At 38.5% G+C, this 23,693-nt stretch overlaps 1 protein-coding gene across 1 annotated transcript; it reads right to left on the reverse strand.

Annotated features, from left to right (window-relative positions):
• Positions 1-1,793: 1,793 nt before the first annotated feature.
• Positions 1,794-21,947, reverse strand: LOC135199952 (ATP-dependent RNA helicase DDX55-like). The gene is given in 3 exon segments (XM_064228076.1): positions 1,794-2,765; positions 2,768-4,353; positions 21,803-21,947. Coding segments are annotated over 2 exon segments (1,755 nt in total). The 5' UTR covers positions 4,269-4,353; positions 21,803-21,947; the 3' UTR covers positions 1,794-2,511.
• Positions 21,948-23,693: the final 1,746 nt, after the last annotated feature.

The raw sequence follows: 23,693 nt of genomic DNA on the forward strand, positions 1-23,693 counted from the left end.
GCCACCAGGCAGTCTTAGGAATGTTCACAGTGACTTTTCTCCATTCACAAATTAGTTAACTTATATTTGTCTGCACTTACAACCAATGAAATATCTAAACAAATAAAAAGTTTCTACAATTAACTTTAAAAGCAAATAACTTCAGTACCTTGGAAAATTCTGTATTGGTCCTTAAAGGAAAATTATTTCATATCCTTTATATCAAAACAAACTGACCTTGGTCAAAGCTCAATGCTCTCACACCAAAACCATTAATGTGGTGCTTCTCTATGGATAACTTACAGATTTGAGAGTTAAAAAACATAATGACTACTTCAATTGATAGCCTTTTTCCCAAAATTTTTTTATTTTTCCTCTCTGGGGAAAAGCAAAATCTAGTATATGACATACAAGACCATTAGATAAAAAATAAATAAATAAATAAATAAGCCCCATTACTAGATATTCCTGGGAGTGCCTTGCAGTTAGTGCCATGGATAATTCCTAGATATGCCTGGGAGTGCCTTGCAGTCAGTGCCAAGGTAAATCCCTCTATACATCTACTACTGGCCTAGAGAAGGAATTTTCTTGACAAGGGATGCATAAGGAAGCTCAGATCATGAGATTCAGGAGTTACAAATTAACGTGAAGACTTCATTCTTGTGCTCCTGACCCATTTGCAAGGAAGTAAACATATTTTCATGACTGAATGGCTTGTACAAAATCTGTGCTTTAATTTGTCACGTAACTGTTTTTGTTACCTGGTTCTTGAAAACAACTACTTGAATGTTATTTCTTGTGAAATTATATCTATATATATAATATATATATATATATATATCTTTTAATATATATAATATTAATTATATAATATATATTATTATGAATGAGTGGCTAGGGTATCATCGGTATATTATAATAAGTATATATATTTCTATAATTATGTATGGTATATAATATAATATAATATATATATAGGTTTAGGGTAGTATATTATATAACTAAGTAAGGTAAGGTGGGGAGGGGAATTCATATTCATGACATTTTCTCAAAATATATTACTGTACTGATAACTAACTGAATATCACCTAAAACAAGAAAGAATTCTTGCAGGGGTCTTCTACAACCCCAATAACCGAGATTTACGCTTATTACCAAAAATCTGACAATCTTATACATCCTTTGTACCAGCAATAAAATGAATAACCTTTGAACCATTTGCACCTTTCATCTGTACTGAATTGCACAAAGATTTTACATATTACACCTGACTATTTCCAAGATATATCAAACTACAGAATATTTGAAATAGTATATACTATATACTTCATACAGGTCTTCAAACTGCTAGATAAAAATATTAAAATGAAAGAAAAAATTCCAAAATAAAACATCATATTATTACAAATGCAACTAAGGTATGCTAGTAACTTACATTGGCTCTTCCTGCAACAGTTGATGAATTGAATCGATGGTGCAGATTAAATGGAAGTTTGTCAACGTACGGATCTCCAGGAGATTGACCTTAAAATATGAACATGGATGAATTGTATGAACATTTCACTATCACTGTGAAATAAAAAAAACTAATCCTAATTCCTTCCCTTTAGAAGAAAATAATACTTAGCACAAATGTCAAGCAAATCATTAATCTGGGAATGAGACGTGATGAGGTTTTCACATTATTTCCTAGAGGCATTCTGTAATAGACTGTTTCCTTCAAGGAATGCAAAATTCAGGGTCTTCCAAACAACAATGGCTGTATGTACTGCTAAGAATCATAGCCCATCTGTAAGGTCAACAAACACAACCAATATATATAGTAAACTTTTATTACTTTATGTGATGGCAATAGCCACTGCTAATCTCTGAACAAGTATTACTTCAACAACAACAAAATTTACATGATACAGTATATCAAAATAGTATCAAATAAAAGTTCATATCAAGACATATTCAAAATGAACTTAAAAGTTTTAAGAAATAGCAGCTTGATCAACTGACTGACTATGCTTTGATTTCTTCAAATCAAAGCAATAAAATACATGAAACATTTCCCATTTACTGAGTTTGAAATTCTTTGTTGTCATGAAAGTTATTAATGATGAAAAGATATCAATGTTTCAGAGCTATTTCATTGTTTGTAGGCTTCAAAGACAACTGATAATTATATTCCTCAACTCCTCATACTTACATAAGAGATAATAAATGAAAGTATATTAGTCTGCCATCTGATAGTTTAAATATTATTAGGTAATCATACTTTGTAGCACACTAGAAAAACAGGTTACTTTATAGTCATTCAGGTACTGATATTCATATAATTTTGGGTAGATGAACACACAAGGAGTGAGCGCACAAAAATACTTTCCACTTTTCTGCCATTCTAAAAGTTAAAAGGACCTATCTCTCATAAATTCTGAATTGAAACATGCCTGCATAACAAAACATTCTTTGTCTCTATGCTTATAATGAAATACCTAAGACTTGGTATACACATACAGATCTACCACAAATCAAAGTGAAACTTCATTAATCAACTGCTTCTTCTTCTTCTTCAATGCCAAAATGCTTATCAAACTCCACATCTGAAACTTTGCCCTTTCGTCTCCTCTTCAACATTCGATAGTCTTCGTCTAATTCCTCCATCTCCTCTTCCGTCAACCTGTTCCGGTTCCGCTTCCTCTGCTTCTTTTCCTGCCGCTTCTTCTTCCTCAAAGCTTTATCTTTCTGTTCGGACCAGGGCTGACTCTTTGGCTTTGGCGCCTGCTTCAGTCCCGGCCATTTCCCGTCTCCTGAAAGTCCTTCAGTTTCTTTTGTCTGTTCTTTTCCAGTTCCTTATCCTTATACTTTACAGAGTTAAAGTCCATCTCAATGGCTTCAAAATTTTTCACAGCAACACCCTTCAGTTCTGGCATTCTTGGCATCTTCAACAAACCATAACTCGTTGCAACACCACCAAAATCAAGTTTTTTAATATTCAATATAAATTTAATATCATGTTTTGAATATGCTTGTATATAGGACACAAAGGCTCTATTGGCCTTATCCATTAAACTTCTGTCCTTTATTTGAAGATTACGGATTTTCTTGACTAAAGAGGGAACAAATTTGGGCTTTTCCAAGGGATCCAGTTTGACTTTCTGATTAATATTAATGAACTCGACATAAGCGGTTTCAGATGGCATCAACAACAAAACTGCTGCCCCTTCATTACCAATACGTGCAGTACGCCCACATCGGTGAACAAATGCTTCAGCATTAGAGGGTGGATCATACTGAATGACCCAATCAACTTTTGGTATATCTACGCCACGGCACATCACATCAGTACACAGCAAAACACCCGCCTCGGAAGATCTGAAATCATCAAATATTTTGAATCTTTTTTCTTTAATCTTACCATGAATAGCTTGAACTATTGTATTCTTAAGCAGTTTATGTAAAAGAACATTAAAGTATTTAACACTCGCACAAGTTGGAAGAAAAATCATCGTCTTTTCTTTTGTCCTTTCCCTCAAAAGTGCAACAAAGATATCAAACTTCTTTTCAGTTTGACAAACCATAAAATAGTTCTGAAGAGTTGCTGGCGTTCTCTGATCACTTTTGGAGTCTTGGTCTTTGACTCTGACCTGGAGGGGATTTCTTAAACCAGCACGTATGAGGCTGATAACATCTGAAGTTTGAGTAGCTGAGAAAAGGCCTGTTCTTCTCTGCTTGGGTAGATAAGCAAAGACTGTATTTAAAGTAGTCATGAATCCTAAATCCAAAAGTCTGTCTGCTTCATCGAGAATTAAAACTTCTAGTCTTCTTGCTCCAGCAGCAAAGCTTGGACCATTTTCGATGTTGCGGGAAAACAAGTCCTCTAGCCTGCCAGGGGTAGCTATGAGAATGTGAGCTCCCCTTTCAGAGAATGCCTGAATATCCTCACCAACATATGATCCTCCTACAGTGAGCATGGCTGTCAGCTCAGGCACATGCACCAAAAACTTCTCTATCACCTCATATATCTGAGTAGCCAACTCTCGAGTAGGGGATATAATAATGGCTCCAATATCATGTTTCCTCAATGGAGTATCTAGCTGTTTAAGAATCTGAATGATAGGAATAACAAAAGCTAGAGTTTTCCCACTACCAGTGACAGCTTCTGCTGCAACATCCTTGTGGCTGAGGAGCAACGGAATACAAGCTGCCTGGACAGGTGTCATGCGCTTGAAACCCAAGTCTTTGATGGTGGATTTGACAGGGGCTATTAATTTCACAGATAAGCTTTTCCATGTAGTTTCCATGGCGATGTCTTGAAGCTGATGCAGGAACAAAATACAACTACACTCAAGGGACTAGTTGGCTAATGGACCATATAGCAGCAGTATTCTGAAAGGAGCACAAGGGTGAAAATTAAAATAATGCAAAGTACTCTTCCTTTTAATCACTATATGAAAACGACATATTATAAATCTGAGTGACTTAAAAGTTAATTATATTTTCAAAATTTAAGAGTTCCACCCCTGTACTACTTCTCAAGAACACAGAACCTCAAGTTAAATCTGGATAAAAACCTCCAGATATATCAGGATTTAACATCGCATTGCATGTGCATAACAAGAATAACAGAACATGAAAGAAAAAAGGTGTACTGATACTATGTCCAGTGTTAGACCACTTGGTATGGGCAGGAAGACCTGCTGGTTCAGATGAGAATAAAAAAGCAATGGTACTTATAATAGAACATAGTTCACAATATATGAAAGTTTCCTAAAGAGTAAAGAAAAGGCACTGCCTAATCTTCACACACACATACCAACCCATGCCCCCATGCCTCTATTATTAGTTTACACTAGTAATCATTTCCAAATAGTATTGTAAAAATGTTTGTAAGAAAGACTCCACATTAATCATCACGGAAAAGAAAAAAAAAAAAAAAACCGACCAATTGAAACGCATGACCCTCAGAGTTTAGCTAAAGTATGGGGCTTCAGCACAGAAACTTATAAAAGCTCTGATATGACCACCCTTTTCAAATGTAAATCCTGCTTCATCATTTACCCTTCGTAATAAGTTGTATTTGGTTATTTAGCATGGAAGATATAAATTTGGACTGCAGTTATTTTTCCATGATCTTAGTGAAATAGATCCAAAGCTTTTCCTTTATTACTGTGTGAAGATACAATTATTCTGCTCCATGGTGCAGGGCAGTGAAAAGGAAAAATCCTACAGAAGAAACACAGTTGGAAAGCCTGCAATAACTGTCAAATTGGCAACAAGGTGAATACTCTGTAAGAAGGGTAGCACTGGTGCACTTTTGAGCACAGATTAAAAGAATTCAGGTAGAGAAGTTGGTGGCTTTGAGCAATGTAGGCACCTATGCTAGGCTAAGAAATGTGAAGATGTATACAGGCAGTCCCCGGGTTACAATGGGGGTTCCATTCTTGAGATGCGTCGTCAGCCGAAAATCGTCGTAAGCCGGAACATCGTCAAAAATCCCAAGAAAACCTTACTTTTAATGCTTTGGGTGCATTGAAAACTATGTAAACTGCATTGTTATTGCATTTTTCATCAAAATAACCTTTAATTATTGATTATTTTGCATTTTTGGTGTCATATTTCATCTGCCAGATAAGTGTAGTAGGCGTCGTAACCCTGGAACATGCGTCGTAACCCTGGAACTAATTTCTGATGAATATAATTGCAAAGCGCCTTAACCTCGGAACGTCGTAAGCTGAACCCGTCGTAACCCGGGGACTGCCTGTACCTATATGGAACACTATTGAATGCAGTACATTTTAACAGAGGTTTGGGGAATTTCCAAGCCAACATGGCTAGGTTAGGTTAGGAAAAGTAAAATGACAATGCTTATACGTACATGGTTTACAGTGTGACGTCAAGTTAGATTAGGTGGTTGGTGGGAGGGAATCATGTTAGACGGCACCTAGGATAGTCTGGGAATAACCTAGAGCATCTGTATTTCCCTAGTTTTTCCGAGCTATTTCTACACCCAAACCCCAGTTTCTCAATGTGATATACCATACATGTAATTGTTAGACATAGACTAGTGTGGAGTTAAGGTTGGTGTTTTCTGAAAGAATAGTTGATTTGCCAATGAAACTAAATATGTAGCAGATAGTACAGTAAGGGATTATAAAATGAAAGCCAAATATTTTTTAATCGCTGGTTAATAGCCAATTATGATACTTTAAATTCTAGCAAACACCAAATTCAATACTAATACGTATAGGTTAGAAATACATATAAACATTAGTTAACCAATCAGAAAACTATACAGCTCGTAGCCTAGGCCTATCTGACAACAAATTACAACAACAATTACCAATTATATTATAGAATAAAATGTCTCAAAAGGCCAAGAAAAGTTCATTTTGTAGTTTGTACTGTCAAAATATATGGGTGATTCTACAGAATAGCTATGCAAGACCATTGTTTAGTACCAGCCATTGGAGATGAATGCAAAACCATGAACGGACAGTGAATTTCCATAATCTCACCTATACTGTTTAACGCCTAAAAGTGATAATATATTTTCCAATAAAAATAATTCTATTAACCCTGGAATGGTCCCATGCATATGCAAAGTATACGGAAGTCATATAGGGTAAATGACCTAGCGGCGACATAGTGACCACTGATCCCATAATCAGCCACCTTCCTGAAAAAGTATTTTACCTAAATTCGCTGCTATGAGCATCAGTCAAGAGTTGTGGCCCATCAAGACAGCAGCACACCGAGACCTCTATATTCTTCCCGAAGTGGGGGTTTTCTCCTAAATTACATAATAACGGCATAGGGTAATGCATCACTGTGCGGGCACTTGCACGGACTAATGAGCCACTTTTTCACTTGATATTTAATCTGTGAAACAAATACAATTCAATATTTGAACATATATTCAAAAGATTGAAGTTTTGTCCACAAAATGAGATAGTATATGAAACTGCCATATGAACTAAAATAAGCATGTGAGATCTTCGTAAAATATGTCTTCAAGGCAGCTTTTTTATCCAATATGGTGTGGTATCATCTCGCGGACACCAGGCATACACTGGCGGACACGTCCTTCCCAGCGCTCATTTGAACAATTATTTGCGTATCTATGTAACATTTATTGCTTTTACTCAATACTGCAGTTGTAATCAGCAACAATGAAACATGTTGTTGCCTATATTAGTGAAAGTAAGAGACATCTTATTCCAGCAATCATGTTTTGAACTGAAATGCATTTTTACCTTGTCATCGGTAATTTTATCTTTACTGCCATCACAAATGAAACTCCAAGGTGCTTACTTGATCATAATTTTACACATTTCGTTCTTAATTCACTCCAAATTCAACTTAAAATATGCAAGTTTGTTCACGGTGGGAATAATTTTGTACGTCTGGCAGCCAGAATCCACGAGTCGAGCAGACAATGGGTTAGTGAATTATTTATGCTAGCACTTTCCATTTATTCAAGTCTATATTACTATTTTGTCTTAAAAAAATGTTTGATTGTATGGCTGAAATAATTTGTTTATAATCTTTAATAACTGTACGGCTGAAACAAATGTAATCTTTAATGCGTGCTAGGGATGCCGTCATCACTGCCAGCACCAATGCATTTACAAATGTTTTCCATGAATGCTAGATGTCATAGTAATGCAATAATGATAAAATTGCTCTAAAATATATATATATATATATATATATATATATATATATATATATATATATATATATATATATATATATATTACAAATAGGTATGCTAAATTCACTTATTTCCACTGTTTTTTGTAAGTCTTATCCCAAATTTGGAGGGTAAACACAAAAAACAATTGGCAACACCGTAGCTATATCACAGCAAAACCGGTGAAATTTGTGTCAGGAATCTGGTTACTTTTACAACAACCAATATTTTCAAATGAATTATCATGAATATGTAATACATATATGCAATACATAACCTTATTCTGGTCTTTAACTAATTATTTAAATGTTATCTACTGCACTCTTCTTCTTCTTCTTCTTGAACAAATGACGTGTTTTCCTGGCCGGAGCCGATAGACTTCGTCATTTAAGATTGTTGTGAATAAAGTGTCCCAGCGTCTACGGGAAACAAGTGGTGTGTGGATTTAGCACAGGAAATGGAAAGTTTATGGACACAAGTGACTCAGCAAACATCGAGATTGCATCAATCTTCTACACATAAGGTGTCATAAGTAAAATTTTGAAAGCGTCATCAAGGTAAGTTTGCACTGTGCATGGCTAGACTTTCATTAACTTTTGTTTAACCGGAAATTATGGCAATATTTTTTGACTTGAAAGAAAACACTTACTTCATGAGAGAAGTAGAGGTCTCGATCTGTCGTTTCCACACTGGTTGGGCTATGACTAGCGTCTAATTCAGGATACTGGAAGTGCTAAAGTTATTTTTTGGGAAAGCGTCCACGCAGCAGTACAGTGTCCGCATGTCCACAGAGCGATGCATTACCCTAATTTAAGTGCTTCTTAGGAAAGCGGCTGCGGTCCAAGAGAGGTGGCTGCTATGTTGCCGCTCGATCATTTACCCTACTCATGAAGAGACCATAAAGGGAGCTACGGTTCATCTAACCTAACTTAACCTAACCTAGTAGAGTGTTACTTAGGCAGGAGGTTGGTCCCCCGGTGAAGGAAACTCCACTTTTTAACATAGGGTAAACAACCGCGGACGATCCATCATCATAGCGCTCGCCAGGCCTTATTCACTAGATAATTAATTGGTGAAACCAGAATACAATTACAACTTTAAGCATACCATTCAAAAGATTGAAGTTTCGTAAACATAATGTGATATATAAAAGCCCCATACAAACTAAAATAAGCATGTGAGCTCTTCGTAAAATATGTTTTCAAGGCAGTTTTGAAATCCAATATGGCAGCAATCGTGTGGCTGACCGCTCTAACCACAGACAATCCACCATCTTTCCCAGCCTTCCCAGCACTCATTTGAACAATGTTAGCATATATATGTAATGTTTATTGATCTTACTCAAAATTGCAGTTGTAATCGCACAAAACAACACAATATTTGTTGCCTATATTCAGTGAAAGTATGAAACTTTTTATTCCCAGGGTCAGGTTTGAACTGAATTCATTTTACCTGTTGTAATCAGTGGTTTTATCCTTACTGCCATCACAACTGAAACTCCACAGTGCTTATTTGATTGTAATTATACACATTTTGGTCTTAATTCACTCCACATTGCACTTGAACCACGCTGTTCCTGGTTCCTAAGCACTCAATCCGCAAACACAGTTACAAGCAGCAGACGACTACACTCTTTATGAGGTGCAAAGCTTTATTCCCTTAATTGTTTACTTTACTCATTATTTAGTTTAACTTTACTTCAAAATGTTTATTTAATTCATGTCTATTATCCCTTTTTTGCAACCAAATTAACCCCGAAAAATTACAGATATTTCTGAAGTAAGAGCAGACGACAGCAAAAAGACTCATCGTTGCCAATCTAGTGGATGCATTTACAAACTGTTTCCATGAATTCTAGTTGTCATAGTAATGCAGTAATGATAAAATTGCTGTAATATGTATAGGGTAAACAATCACGGACGATCCATCGTCATCACGCTGGCCGGGTCTTATTCACTCGATATTTAATTGGTGAAACAAGATTACAATTACAACTTTAAGCATACCATTCAAAAGATTGAAGTTTCGTCAACATAATGTGATATATGAAACCCCCATACGAACTAAAATAAGCATGTGACGCTCTTAGTAAAATATGTTTTCAAGGCAGTTTTGAAATCCAATATGGCGGCTATCGTGAGGCGGGCCGGTCTAACCACGGACAATCCACCATCTTTCCCAGCCTTCCCAGCACTCATTTGAACAGTGTTAGCGTATATATGTAACGTTTATTGATCTTACTCAAGATTGCAGTTGTAATCAGCACAATAAAACAACATTTTGTTGCCTATATTAGTGAAAGTATGAAACTTTGTATTCCCGGGGTCATGGTTTGAACTGAATTCATTTTTACCTTGTAATTGGCGGTTTTATCCTCACTGCCATCACAACTGAAACTCCACAGTGCTTATTTGATTGTAATTATACACATTTTATCTTGATTCACTCCACATTGCACTTGAACCACGTTGCTGTACCTGGTTCCTAAGCACTCACTCCACAAACACAGTAACGAGCAGCAGACAACGACACTGCAAAGTTTTATTCCCTTAATTGTTTACTTTACTCATTATTGCCCATCTTCGGTGTCAGGATGCGTTCAAGTACTTTTTCGGAGGGTGGCCATTCGTGACCGTCGGTGTGTTGGGCCAGTCCATGCAGTTGTTTACCCTAACAAGTTTCATACTTTCACTAATATAGGGGGAAAAACCAGTGACTACCAGCCCTTATCACGGTGGACAGGTCTTATTCACTCGATATTTAAATGGTGAAACAAGAATACAATTACAACTCCAAGCATACCATTCAAAAAGATTGAAGTTTCGTCAACATAATGATATATGAAACCCCCATACAAACTAAAAATAAGCATGTGACGCTCTTCGTAAAATATGTTTTCAAAGCAGTTTTGAAATCCAATATGGTGGCTACCGTGGGATGTACAGGTTCTGATCAGTGCTGAAAATCATCTTTCCCAGCCTACCCAGCAATCATTTGAACAATGTTAGCGTATATATGTAACGTTTATTGATCTTACTCAAGATTGCGGATGTAATCAGCACAATAAAACAACATTTTGTTGCCTATATTACTGAAAGTATGAAACTTTTTATTCCCGGGGTCATGGTTTGAACTGAATTCATTCTTACCTTGTAATCGGTGGTTTTATCCTACTGCCATCACAACTGCAAACTCCACAGTGCTTATTTGATTGTTATTATACACATTTTGGTCTCAGTTCACTCCACATTGCACTTTAAAACATGTCGCTGTTCCTGGTTCCTAAGCGCGCGCGCGCCACAAACACAGTTACGAACAGCAGACGACGAAACTGCAAAGTTTCATTCCCTAAATTGTTTACTTTACACTCGTTATTTAGTTCAAATTTACTTTGTTATTTAAAAATTATAATTTAATTCATGTATATTATCCCTTTGCAACCAAATTACATCTGGCTGTCGAAACCATAGAGGAACGACTACGGATAAGTGAATTATATACAATTTTTTTTTTTGCTTTTTTGTTTTTGCTAGCACTTTTCATTGATTTCAGTCTATATTAGTATTTTGAATTTCTTTAATAACCGTATGCCAGAAATAAATGTAACCTTTAATGTTTGCATGCTAAGAATGGCAAATCATCGATGCCACGTTAGTGGAGGCTTCACACATACGCTGTTTCATTATATAAACAGTTTTCCATGAATTCTAGTTGTCACAGTAATGCAATAATGATAAAATTGCTTTAATATTTATGTATATATACTTCCAATACATAGCCTAATTTCACAATTTCAACGTTTTGTGTGTAGTCTTATACCAGTTTGGAGGGTCAACACATACCGAATGGCAACAGAGAGAGAGAGAGAAAGGAAGGCGAAGGAACGAAGAAGGAAAGGGGTGGCGGTGGAGGGGGGGGAGAGGGTAGGTGGAGCTTTACACGCGTGTCGTATCCATTTTCTGCATAATGGAGTTTTTGTCTCTTGGTACAAGGACAAGTGTCGTTATTCTTTACAATTAGTGATTCATGATACCCTTATAAATTACGGCACTGGGTGTAATGCACTATAGCAAAATCTCGTTCTGATACGAGTGTTCGTTACAGAAATAGGTATTGCCCAAAAACGTGCTTGCACTGTCTCTGAAACCCATAGTAGACATGCTGCTTAGTTGTCAATCAAGTTTTTTGTAATCAAGTATTTTTTACAAGCTAGCTATTGAATAAATTTGTATTTTTCTCAATCAAAACATATGCCCTCAATGCTAACTTTCCTCTTTTAACAAAATTCTGTCATTGCAAATTTAGCCCCATAATTCTTATGGTGCGAAAAACAGAGGCCCAGGGACCGAAAACGATTGCGTCACACACTACGGCGATAATCCGGCAGTAAAACATCTTCATATATCCAAAAGTAAATAATAATAAAGATATATATGCGCATTACGATTATACCAATTACATGAAGAGCTGATAATCTGCATGAAATAACTGGTAAACTGTTCTGCAAGAAAGGGTGAGTAAAGCAATTATTTACAATAGGTACAAAAGTCAAGATGTCGTGATGTCATAATACAGGGCTTAAAAGAACGTTTCTAATTCCAAAAAATAATTACTTAAATTTGAGTCAGAATCGAGTTACTTTTCAATAATGAATATTTTCAAATTAATCATCATAAATAGTAAAATATTGATGTTTTACTATTTATTTAAAAAATTATCGAAGTGCACTCTTCGTCGTCTTCTTCAAAACAGTTATTTACTCGGTGAGGGAAAGTTTTCCGATTGTTTGATGAGAGTGCCCAGCGTCTGTGGGTACAAGTGGTGTGCGGATTTATCACAGGAAATGGTAGTTATTGACACAAACGACTCCGTAAACATCGAGATGGTGTCAATCTTCTAAATATTTCCAGTTGTAAGTAAAAATGTTGAACGCGTTTTGGTTAGATTTGCACTACGTTTGAGACCGTTTTCAGTACCCTCTGTTTAAATCTTAAAATTTTGCCTTAATTCTACCTAACTTTGGAGAAAATACTTACTTCGAAAGGAGAGCGGGAGCGCTTACACATTGCCGGGCCCTCCCGCCCGCAACCGAAATCGGCGGAAGAACACCAAAACCAATATGGCGCGATACCAAAACAATAATAAAGAAAGTAGTACCGAAAGTTAAAGCGAAACGGTAAAGGGGGACCCCACACCATTGGGAATCCGGGGTTTTTGGGTGGGGGGGGGGGGGAACTCAGATACGAGTGTCGTTGCCCACCGAAAACTATATATAAACGGTAATGGGGGACCGTATTGGGAACCGGGTGGGTGGGTGGGGGGGGGGGGACGCACAGACGGTGGTTGTGGGAGGGAAAAAACGTAAAATTTTAACAGTAGGTTGACCCCTTACTCTGCAACCGCTCTGCGGGCAATGCTAGCCTACTACCGACCAAAAGTTGGCCTGCAAACGTATTTTAAAATTGTTGACCCTTACTCTGCAACCGCTCTGCAGACAATGCTAGCCTACTACCGACCCAAATTGGGCCTGCAAAACGTATTTTAAATTATTAACCCCTTACTCTGCAAACGTGATGTGGGTTATGCTAGCCTACTGCTTACCCAAATTTAGGACTACGTACTTACATATTTTACTCCCCAAATGGGAAACGATTTATGTGAGTTTGTCAGTAAGGCCGTGGCGGAACGGCGCTACGCGCCTTATCCGCTTTTTTAAAGATTCTTGGCAGGCTCGACATGTTCTGGCAAGCGGTAATAATATAGCGCTGCGCGCGCTAACCACAGGGATTACAGTGGGCCGACCAACCTAACCGCGTGGCTGGCCAGACTAACCGCGGACAATCAATCACCTAAGAGCGACTGGCCAGCCTAACCGACCTAACCGCGTGGCTGGCCAGTCTAACCGCGGACAATCCACCATTTTAAAGTAACATTAAACACCCTAGATACTATTGCACTTACCTTACAATCGAAAATCTTCCATGTCAAGAGTCGGAGAATTCTGGTTGGGCGATTCTGGGCCTTTTGACTGGGCGATTCTGGGCCTTTTGACTGGGGCATAGGGCATTTTCGGTTTTGAACACCGCAATCTCCGGGTTTCGTTGAGGTTGAGGAGTACTGCGGGACAAAGGACGGATTTTCGTTGGCGTTGACTCTGCTTTCTTTAATGGATACGTGCGTTTAATGAGTTCGGGGAATGTTTTGAACGGGCAACCGCTGTTGTTAAAGTAACGTTTTTTAATGCAGTACATTGAGAAATAAGAAGGGTACAGTGTTCTACCGTACCACTCCGCGGCAAAACGTTTCTTTTTAAAACCCGCCATGTAGATTCGATATGTTGGCGTGTGTATGTTTTTGTCGGTTGGATCGACAAAGTGTAAAGAGTGATTGATATGTAAGTGTTCTTTAAAGTGCTGACTTAGTGTAGTGTATGATCCAACAGTCTGAAATAATGATTGAATCTGGATGAATATTTTCAATGAGGATGGGAAGCAGGGTTTCGGCCGACGGTCCTGAACGATTTGGAAAAACGTGTCCTTTGTTTCGCGGTCTATTCCACCTAAAACCCAACAACCATCAAACACGCCGACCTTTGTTGAATTTGCGTTTGCCAAAACTTGACTCGTCAATTTCAACAATGTGGCGGGTCCACCGATTTTGCGATTGTCCTGGACCAAAATGTCGATACAGACTTCCCGGCAGAAATTATACCAGTCCACCATGGTGTTCTGTGAACTGATATGGAGAGTCATTTTCATAAAGGCCTGTGGTAGCTCGTGGATCCGCCATAAATTAATTGGAGGATTGTGCCGAAATCCAGGTGTGAGCGGGAGAAGAAAGAGCTGTTTCCGTATCGTTGTTCTTTTACGGAACACGTGCGGAAGTTGCAGCGCCACACGAAAAACTGTCTTCCTCTTTAACGAGGCTCACGGTTCCCACTTTACACCTGTCGCACGTTCCACTGAAATCGCCCAACAGTCCGCTTTTGTAAAGATATGTACGTAGTACATCAACATCTTGGCATAACGTAGGGTAAAATATCACGGCAGGCCAAGCAGGCCACCTACAATCAACGCTGCCACCCTCCAAAAAGTACATTATAACGCGCCCTGACACCGGAGATGGGCATCAGTCGCGACTTCTTGTTGGTGAAAAACGGAGCTAACAAAGACCTCTACTCTCCTTTCGAAGTAAGTATTTTCTCCAAAGTTAGAAATTAAGGCCAAATTTTAAGATTTAAACAGAGGGTACTGAAAAGGGTGGCTACGGCAGTGGAAATCTCACCAAAACGCTTTAGAAATTTTTACTTACAACTAAAAATGTTTCGAAGATTGACGCCATCTTGATGTTTACGGAGTCGCTTGTGTCAACAAACTTCCCATTTCATGTGCTAAATCTGCACACCACTTGTACCATAGACGCTGGGGTGGGCACTTTCCATCACAACAATCGTAAACCCACCTCTCAACCAGCACTTATTCGTACTTATCAAGGGGACTACGGCATTCTTTGCGGCGTTTTGCGCTCTTCAATTGTTATCAGTGTTGTCAATTGGTATGTGTTTACCCTCCAAACTAGGTATAAGATCTTACACAAAACCGGGGAAATAAGTGAAATTAGCATATCTATTTGTAGTACAATATACATATTAGAGCAATTTTATCATTACTGCATTACTATGACAACTAGAATTCATCGAAACAGTTTGTAAATGCATCGGCGTATGTGTGACGCTCCACTAGATTGGCAACGATGAGCCATTTTCCTCACGTCGTCTGCTCGTAAGTATACATCCGAAACATTTGTAATTTTTGGGGGTTAATTTGGTTGCAAAAAAAACAAAAAAAGGGATAATGGACATGAATTAAATAAACATTTTGAAGTAAAGTTAAACTAAATATTGAGTAAAGTAAACAATTAAGGGAATAAAGCTTTGCATCTCATAATCAGTGTTGTCGTCTGCTGCTCGTAACTTTGTTTGCGGAGTGAGTGCTTAGGAAACACGAACAGCAATGTGGTTCGAGCGCACTGTGGAGTGAATTAAGACCAAAATGTGTATAATTACAATCAAATAAGCACTGTGGAAATTTCAGTTGTGATGGCAGTAAGGATAAAACCACTGATTACAAGGTAAAAATGAATTCAGTTTCCAACCATAACCCCGGGAATAACAAGTTCATACTTTCACTAATATAGGCAACAAAATGTTTTTTTATTGTGCTGATTACAACTGCAATCTTGAGTAAGATCAATAAACGTTACATATAGGGTAGATCACCACGGCAGGCCAACCAGGCCACCTACAATCAACGCTTGCCACCCTCCAAAAAAATACATTATAACGGGTCCTGACACCGGAGATGGGCTCAGTCGCGACTTGTTGTTGGTGTTGGGAAAAACGGAGCTAAAGACTCTACTCTCCTTTCGAAGTAAGTATTTTCTCCAAAGTTAGAAATTAAGGCCAAATTTTAAGATTTAAACAGAGGGTACTGAAAAGGGTGGCTACGGCAGTGGGAAATCTCACCAAAACACTTTAGAATTTTAACTTACAACTAAAAGTGTTTCGAAGATTGACGCCATCTTGATGTTTACGGAGTCGCTTGTGTCAACAAAACTTCCCATTCCATGTGCTAAATCTGCACACCACTTGTACCCATAGACGCTGGGGCACTTTCATCACAACAATCGTAAACCCACCTCTTACCAGCACTTATTCGTACTTATTCAAGGGGACTACGGCATTCTTTGCGGCGTTTTGCGCTCTTCAATTGTTTATCAGTGTTGTCAATTGGTATGTGTTACCCTCCAAACTAGGTATAAGACTTACACAAAACCGGCCGGGGAAATAAGTGAAATTAGCGTATCTATTTGTAGTATATAGACCATATTAAGAGCAATTTTTATCATTACTGCATTACTATGACAACTAGAATTCATCGAAACAGTTTGTAAATGCATCGGCGTATGTGTGACGCTCCACTAGATTGGCAACGATGAGCCATTTTTCCTCACGTCGTCTGCTCGTAAGTATACATCCGAAACATTTGTAATTTTGGGGGTTAATTGGTTGCAAAAAAAAAAAGGGATAATGGACATGAATTAAATAAACATTTGAAGTAAAGTTAAACTAAATATTGAGTAAAGTAAACAATTAAGGGAATAAAGCTTTGCATCTCATAATCAGTGTTGTCGTCTGCTGCTCGTAACTTTGTTTGCGGAGTGAGTGCTTAGGAAACACAAACAGCAATGTGGTTCGAGCGCACTGTGGAGTGAATTAAGACCAAAATGTGTATAATTACAATCAAAATAAGCACTGTGGAGTTCAGTTGTGATGGCAGTAAGGATAAAAACCACTGATTACAAGGTAAGAATGAATTCCAGTTCCAACCATAACCCCGGGAATAAAACAAGTTTCATACTTTCACTAATATAGGCAACAAAATTTGTTTTATTGTGCTGATTACAACTGCAATCTTGAGTAAGATCAATAAACGTTACATATAGGGTAAATCACCACGGCAGGCCAAACAGGCCACCTACAATCAACGCTTGCCACCCTCCAAAAAAAAAATATATAACTGTGTCCTGACACCGGAGATGGGCATCAGTCGCGACTTGTTGTTGGTGAAAAAACGGAGCTAAAGACCTCTACTCTCCTTTCGAAGTAAGTATTTTCTCCAAAGTTAGAAAATTAAGGCCAAATTTTAAGATTTAAACAGAGGGTACTGAAAGGGTGGCTACGGCAGTGGAAACTCACCACACTTTAGAAATTTTTTACTTACAACTAAAAGTGTTTCGAAGATTGACGCCATCTTGATGTTTACGGAGTCGCTTGTGTCAACAAACTTCCCATTCATGTGCTAAATCTGCACACCACTTGTACCCATAGACGCTGGGGGCACTTTCATCACAACAATCGTAAACCCACCACCTCTTACCAGCACTTATTCGTACTTATTCAAGGGGACTACGGCATTCTTTGCGGCGTTTTGCGCTCTTCAATTGTTTATCAGTGTTGTCAATTGGTATGTGTTTACCCTCCAAACTAGGTATAAGACTTACACAAAACCGGGGAAATAAGTGAAATTAGCGTATCTATTTGTAGTTTATATAAATATTACAGCAATTTTATCATAACTGCATTACTATGGCAACTAGAATTCATCGAAACAGTTTGTAAATGCATCGGCGTATGTGTGACGCTCCACTAGATTGGCAACGATGAGCCATTTTTCCTCACGTCGTCTGCTCGTAAGTATACATCCGAAACATTTGTAATTTTTGGGGGTTAATTTGGTTGCAAAAAAGGGATAATGGACATGAATTAAATAAACATTTTGAAGTAAAGTTAAACTAAATATTGAGTAAAGTAAACAATTAAGGGAATAAAGCTTTGCATCTCATAATCAGTGTTGTCGTCTGCTGCTCGTAACTTTGTTTGCGGAGTGAGTGCTTACGAACCATGAACAGCAATGTGGTTCGAGTGCACTGTGGAAGTGAATTAGACCAAAATGTGTATAATTACAATCAAATAAGCACTGTGGAGTTTCAGTTGTGATGGCAGTAAGGATAAAACCACCGATTACAAGGTAAGAATGAATTCAGTTCAAACCATGACCCCGGGAATAACAAGTTTCATACTTTCACTAATATAGGCAACAAAATGTTGTTTTATTGTGCTGATTACAACTGCAATCTTGAGTAAGATCAATAAACGTTACATATAATAAGGTAGAATATCACGACATGCCAACCCTCATCACGGTGGACGGGTCTTATCACTCGATATTTAATTGGTGAAACATGAATACAATTGCAATCTAAGCATACCATTTAAAAGACTGAAGTTTCGTCAACATATTGTGATATATGAAAGCCCCATACGAACTAAAATAAGCATGTGAGCTCTTCGTAAAATATGTTTTCAAGGCAGTTTTGAAATCCAATATGGCGGCTACGTTTTGCATGGACGGTTCTCATCAGTGACGGCCACCATCTTTCCCCAGCCTTCCCAGCACTCATTTGAACAATGTTAGCGTATGTATGTAACGTTTATTGATCTTACTCAAGATTGCAGTTGTAATCAGCACAATAAAACAACATTTTGTTGCCTATATTAGTGAAAGTATGAAACTTGTTATTCCCGGGGTTATGGATTTGAACTGAATTCATTCTTACCTTGTAATCGGCGGTTTTATCCTTACTGCCATCACAAACTGAAACTCCACAGTGCTTATTTGATTGTTATTATACACATTTTTGGGTCTCAGTTTCACTCCACATTGCACTTTAAACCCGTTGCTGTTCCTGGTTTCTAAGCGCGCGCGCCATAAACACAATTACGAACAGCAGACGACGACAGACGACGAAACCGCAAAGTTTTATTCCCTAAACGGTGTTTACTTTACTCGTTAATTAGTTTAAATTTACTTTGTTATTTAAAAATTTTGATTTAATTCATGTATATTATCCCTTTTTTATTTACAACCAAATTACCCCGAAAAATTACAGATATTTCTAAAGTAGATAAAAATCAAATGTTTCTAACGTTTTCGTACATCTGGCTGCAGAAAACCATAGAGGAACGAATACGGAAAAGTGCAGAGGAACGACTACGTTTTTTTTTTTTTTTTTTTTTTTTTTGCTTTTTTGTTTTTGCTAGCACTTTTCATTGATTTCAGTCTTTATTAGTATTTTTGAATTTCTTTTAATAATCGTATGCCAGAAATAAAATGTAACCTTTAATGTTGCATGCTTTAATGTTTGCATGCTAAGAATGGCAAAATCATCGTTGCCACATTAGTGGAGGCTTCACACATACGCCGTTCCATTATTATAAACTGTTTCCATGAATTTCTAGTTGTCATAGTAATGCAATAATGATAAAATTGCTTTAATATTTATGTATATATACTTCCAATACATAGCCTAATTTCACCAATTTCAACGTTTTGTGTGTAGTCTTATACCCAGTTTGGAGGGTCAACACATACCGAATGGCGAGAGAGAGAGAGAGAGAGAGAGAAAGGAAGGCGGAGGAAACGAAGAAGAAAAGGGATGGCGGTGGTGGGGGGGAGGGTGGGGTGAGGGTGGGGTAGGTGGAGCTTTATACCCACCGTGTTCGTATCCATTTCTGCATAATGGAGTTTTTGTCTCTTTGTACAAGATCAAGTGTCGTTATTCTTTACGATTAGTGATTCACGATACCCTTATAAATTACGGCACTGGGTGTAATGCACTATAGCAAATCTCGTTCTGTTACGAGTGTTCGTTACAGAAATAGGTATTGCCCAAAAAACGTGCTTGCATGGTCTCTGAAACCCATAGTTGACATGCTGCTTAGTGTCAATCAAGTTTTTATAACCAAGTATTTTTACAAGGTAGCTATTGAATAAATTTGTATTTTTCTCAGTCAAAACATATGCCCCTCAATGCTAACTTTCCTCTTTTAACGGACTTTCTGGTCATTGCAAATTTAGCCCCATAATTTCTTATGGTGCGAAAACAGACAGAGGCCCAGGAACCGAAAACGATTGCGTCACACTACGGCGATAATCCAGCAGTAAAAACATCTTCATATATCCAAAAAGTAAATAATAATCATAATAACTGTAAACTGTTCTGCAATGACAGTTGAGTATAGCAATTATTTACAATAGGTACGAAAGTCAAGATGTCGTGACGTCATAATACAGAACTTAAAAGAACGTTCTAATTCAGAAAAATAATTACTTAAATTTGAGTCAGAGTCGAGTTACTTTTTCAATAACGAATATTTTCAAATTAATCATCATAAAATATGTAAAATATTGATGTTTTACTACTTATTTAAAAATTAGCTAAGAGCACGCTTCTCGTCATCTTCTACCAAAACAGCTGTTTACTCCTGGCTTGTTGTTGGTGAGAAATCGTGTTTCGATTGTTGTTGAATAAAAGTGCTCCAGTCTGTGGGTACAAGTGGTGTACGGATATATCACAGGAAATGGAAAGTTTGTTGACACAAGCGACTCCGTAAACATCGAGATGGCGTCAATCTTCGAAACATTTTAGTTGTAAGTAAAAATTTCTAAAGCGTTTTGGTGAGATTTCCACTGCCGTGGGCGCCATTTTCAGTACCCTCTGTTTAAATCTTAAAATTTGGCCTTAATTTCTAACTTTGGAGAAAATACTTACTTCGAAAGGAGAGTAGAGGTCTTTAGCTCCGTTTCTCACCAACAACAAGTCGCGACTGATGCCCATCTCGGTGTCAGGACGCGTTATAATGTACTTTTTCGGAGGGTGGCAACAGCGTTCGATTGTAGGTGGCCTGTTTGGCCTGCTGTGATGTTTTTACCCTACGCTAACATTGTTCAAATGAGTGCTGGGAAGGCTGGGGAAAGATGGTGGCCGTCACTGATGAGAAACCGTCCATGCAAAACGTAGCCGCCATATTGGATTTCAAAACTGCCTTGAAAACATATTTTACGAAGAGCTCACATGCTTATTTTAGTTCGTATGGGGCTTTCATATATCACAATATGTTGACGAAACTTCAGTCTTTTAAATGGTATGCTTAGAGTTGCATTGTATTCATGTTTCACCAATTAAATATCGAGTGAATAAGACCCGTCCACCGTGATGAGGGTTGGCCTGCCGTGGTGTTCTACCCTACTTCGAAAGGAGAGTAGGGTCTTTAGCTCCGTTTCTCACCAACAACAAGTCGCGACTGATGCCCATCTCCGGTGTCAGGAGGCGTTATAAGTACTTTTTTTGGGATTGTTCACGCTAATCGTAAGTGGTCCACTCTGTACCCTGCGGTTTTTTACCCTAAGACCCGGTCAGCGTGATGATGGTGGATCGTCCGCGGTTGTTTACCCTAATCAATACAAGTTTGTTGTCACCTTACACGTTGGAAATAGTGCAAAATTATCAATTTCAAGCCCTCATTCACGACACACACTTACCCTTAACCTAGTAGGCCTCCATCTTCAAAATATAGTATTACGTAGGTACTACCTAGTCTGGTCTTACCTAGGTAATGCATCAAGAAGGACCAGGTTTTGCCTCATTTTACTCTCCATTTAGGCCTAGAATCGTCATAATTTCAATATCCTCTACGCTGTATGAATCAATTAAACCTAGGCCTAACTTCCAGCTACTCACCTTTTACGAAATATTTGTACAATTCTTGAAGGAGGCAGAAGAACGACATATTTCTTCGAAGCTTAATCAAAACAAAGTTACAAAACACGAGCTACAGACGATGATTAACTTTGGGCTTTTAGCGACCAACGCCCTAAGGGTCAGCTAAGATGGGCCGTTTTGGGCGTTTTTTTTTTATTGAAACGTTTCAGTATAATTGCTCTCATGTGGGCATTTCTTCAAGTTATATTTATATTTCAATTATATGATAACGTTTATAACGTGTAATCCTGTTTCATCCCGCCCACATACTGCTAGACTTGTGTGCGGGCGTTTTTTTATTAAAGGTTTTGTATAATAGCTCTCATATAAGCATTTCTTCAAGTTCCACAAGTGTGGGCAGTGATATTCATTTCATTTATGGTCAAATTACGTATTGAAGGTTTCTTTGTGCAATGCTGCCTAAAGATATCTTTTGATAGCTTAAAAAAGACATGAGGTTAATCTAATTGGTGGCGTTACGCATTACAAAATCTTAGTATAATAGCTCATTTAGACATTTCTTTAAATTCCATTTATTGTTGAATTATGCAATGATGTTTAATTTGTGAAATCAGGTTTTTTTTAAACCCGCTAACTGCCATACTTGTGTGCGCAGGCATTTTGGCGCGTTCAATTTAATGTTTTAAAATTTATTTTCATTGCTGAATTGCCTAATGAAGTTTATTTTGTGTAATCCTCATTTATTCTGCTCACTGAATGACATGTAAGGACACGCTTATTCATAATTTTCTCTGTACATAATTCATCATTCGCGTTGTTCTCACTTCCCCCTGAGAAAGCATTCAGCGGGCTTTCCGTCAGTGTATAAAGCTTATATAACCACATATTGTGTACTTTTATATTTTGTATTTTATGTCTCTCAAGAAACACAAATCGGGTCTCGCCGGCCCACTTTTTCTCTCTCGCGGGTCGGTGACCACATTTCCGTCCGCATGCTGTATATTTATATTTCCCTTGACTGTAATAAAAATCAGTACACTTCTACCTGCTCTTGTCAACCTCTTACAACTGGTGACCTCCCGGTTTGGACGGTGACCCAAGCGTTTTTGGCTCAGCCATTAAGGGACTCACTACCGCCGCTCACCTTCAGAGATCTTTAACGGACTCATACGGCGCCTCAGTATAGATCTCTGAAAGCTCCTACCGTGGAAAAAACCAACGCCTCTAACGGACTAAATACGGCATACCTGCCCAAGGTGTGTTCAGGCGTTTCCTCAAACGGTTTGGCCCGCCATTCACGACTCTGTCGACCGTTTTTGTGAGAGAGGACAATGGGCGCAAACAGTACCTCGCGGGAAACCTACGCGGGGAAACCCGGGCCTCCCCCGCCCCAGCGACGGACTCTGACACAGCGGCCGGCCGCTCAAGCTGTCAAATTGCCCCCCTTCACAACGGCTGACCCGTTTCCTGGTTCTTCCGAGCCGAAGGGCAATTCCGGATCGCGGGGCTCACAAACAAAGTGCTGCAGGCTGACCTCGTCGCAGCGGCTCTCCCGACAGAGGTGCTCGGCCGAATATCTAACTGGCTGACCGGTCGAGCACGAATCGGACTTGTCACGCTCGACGAGATAAAAGAAAGGCTCTTGACAGCCTATTCCGTGCCTATCGCTGAAAGGGCCGCCCGCGCCCTCGACTTAGTCGCGAACCCCATGCGCGGCGCCGACACCCAAGATGCCTGGGACACTGTGATGGGCCTCGTCCGTCTGCCCGAAATAGGCCCCGACGGAAAAAAGGTAGAGATCAGCCTGAGCCGCGAAAATATTCTGCGGCAACTCGAGCCGGACGTCCGAAAGCAGCTGACCGACCGCGGTACACCCTAGAGGACGACGAACTACTAGAAAAGGCAAGAA

The sequence above is a fragment of the Macrobrachium nipponense genome, chromosome 26 (assembly GCF_015104395.2).
Source record: "Macrobrachium nipponense isolate FS-2020 chromosome 26, ASM1510439v2, whole genome shotgun sequence".
Taxonomy (NCBI): Eukaryota; Metazoa; Arthropoda; class Malacostraca; order Decapoda; family Palaemonidae; genus Macrobrachium; species Macrobrachium nipponense.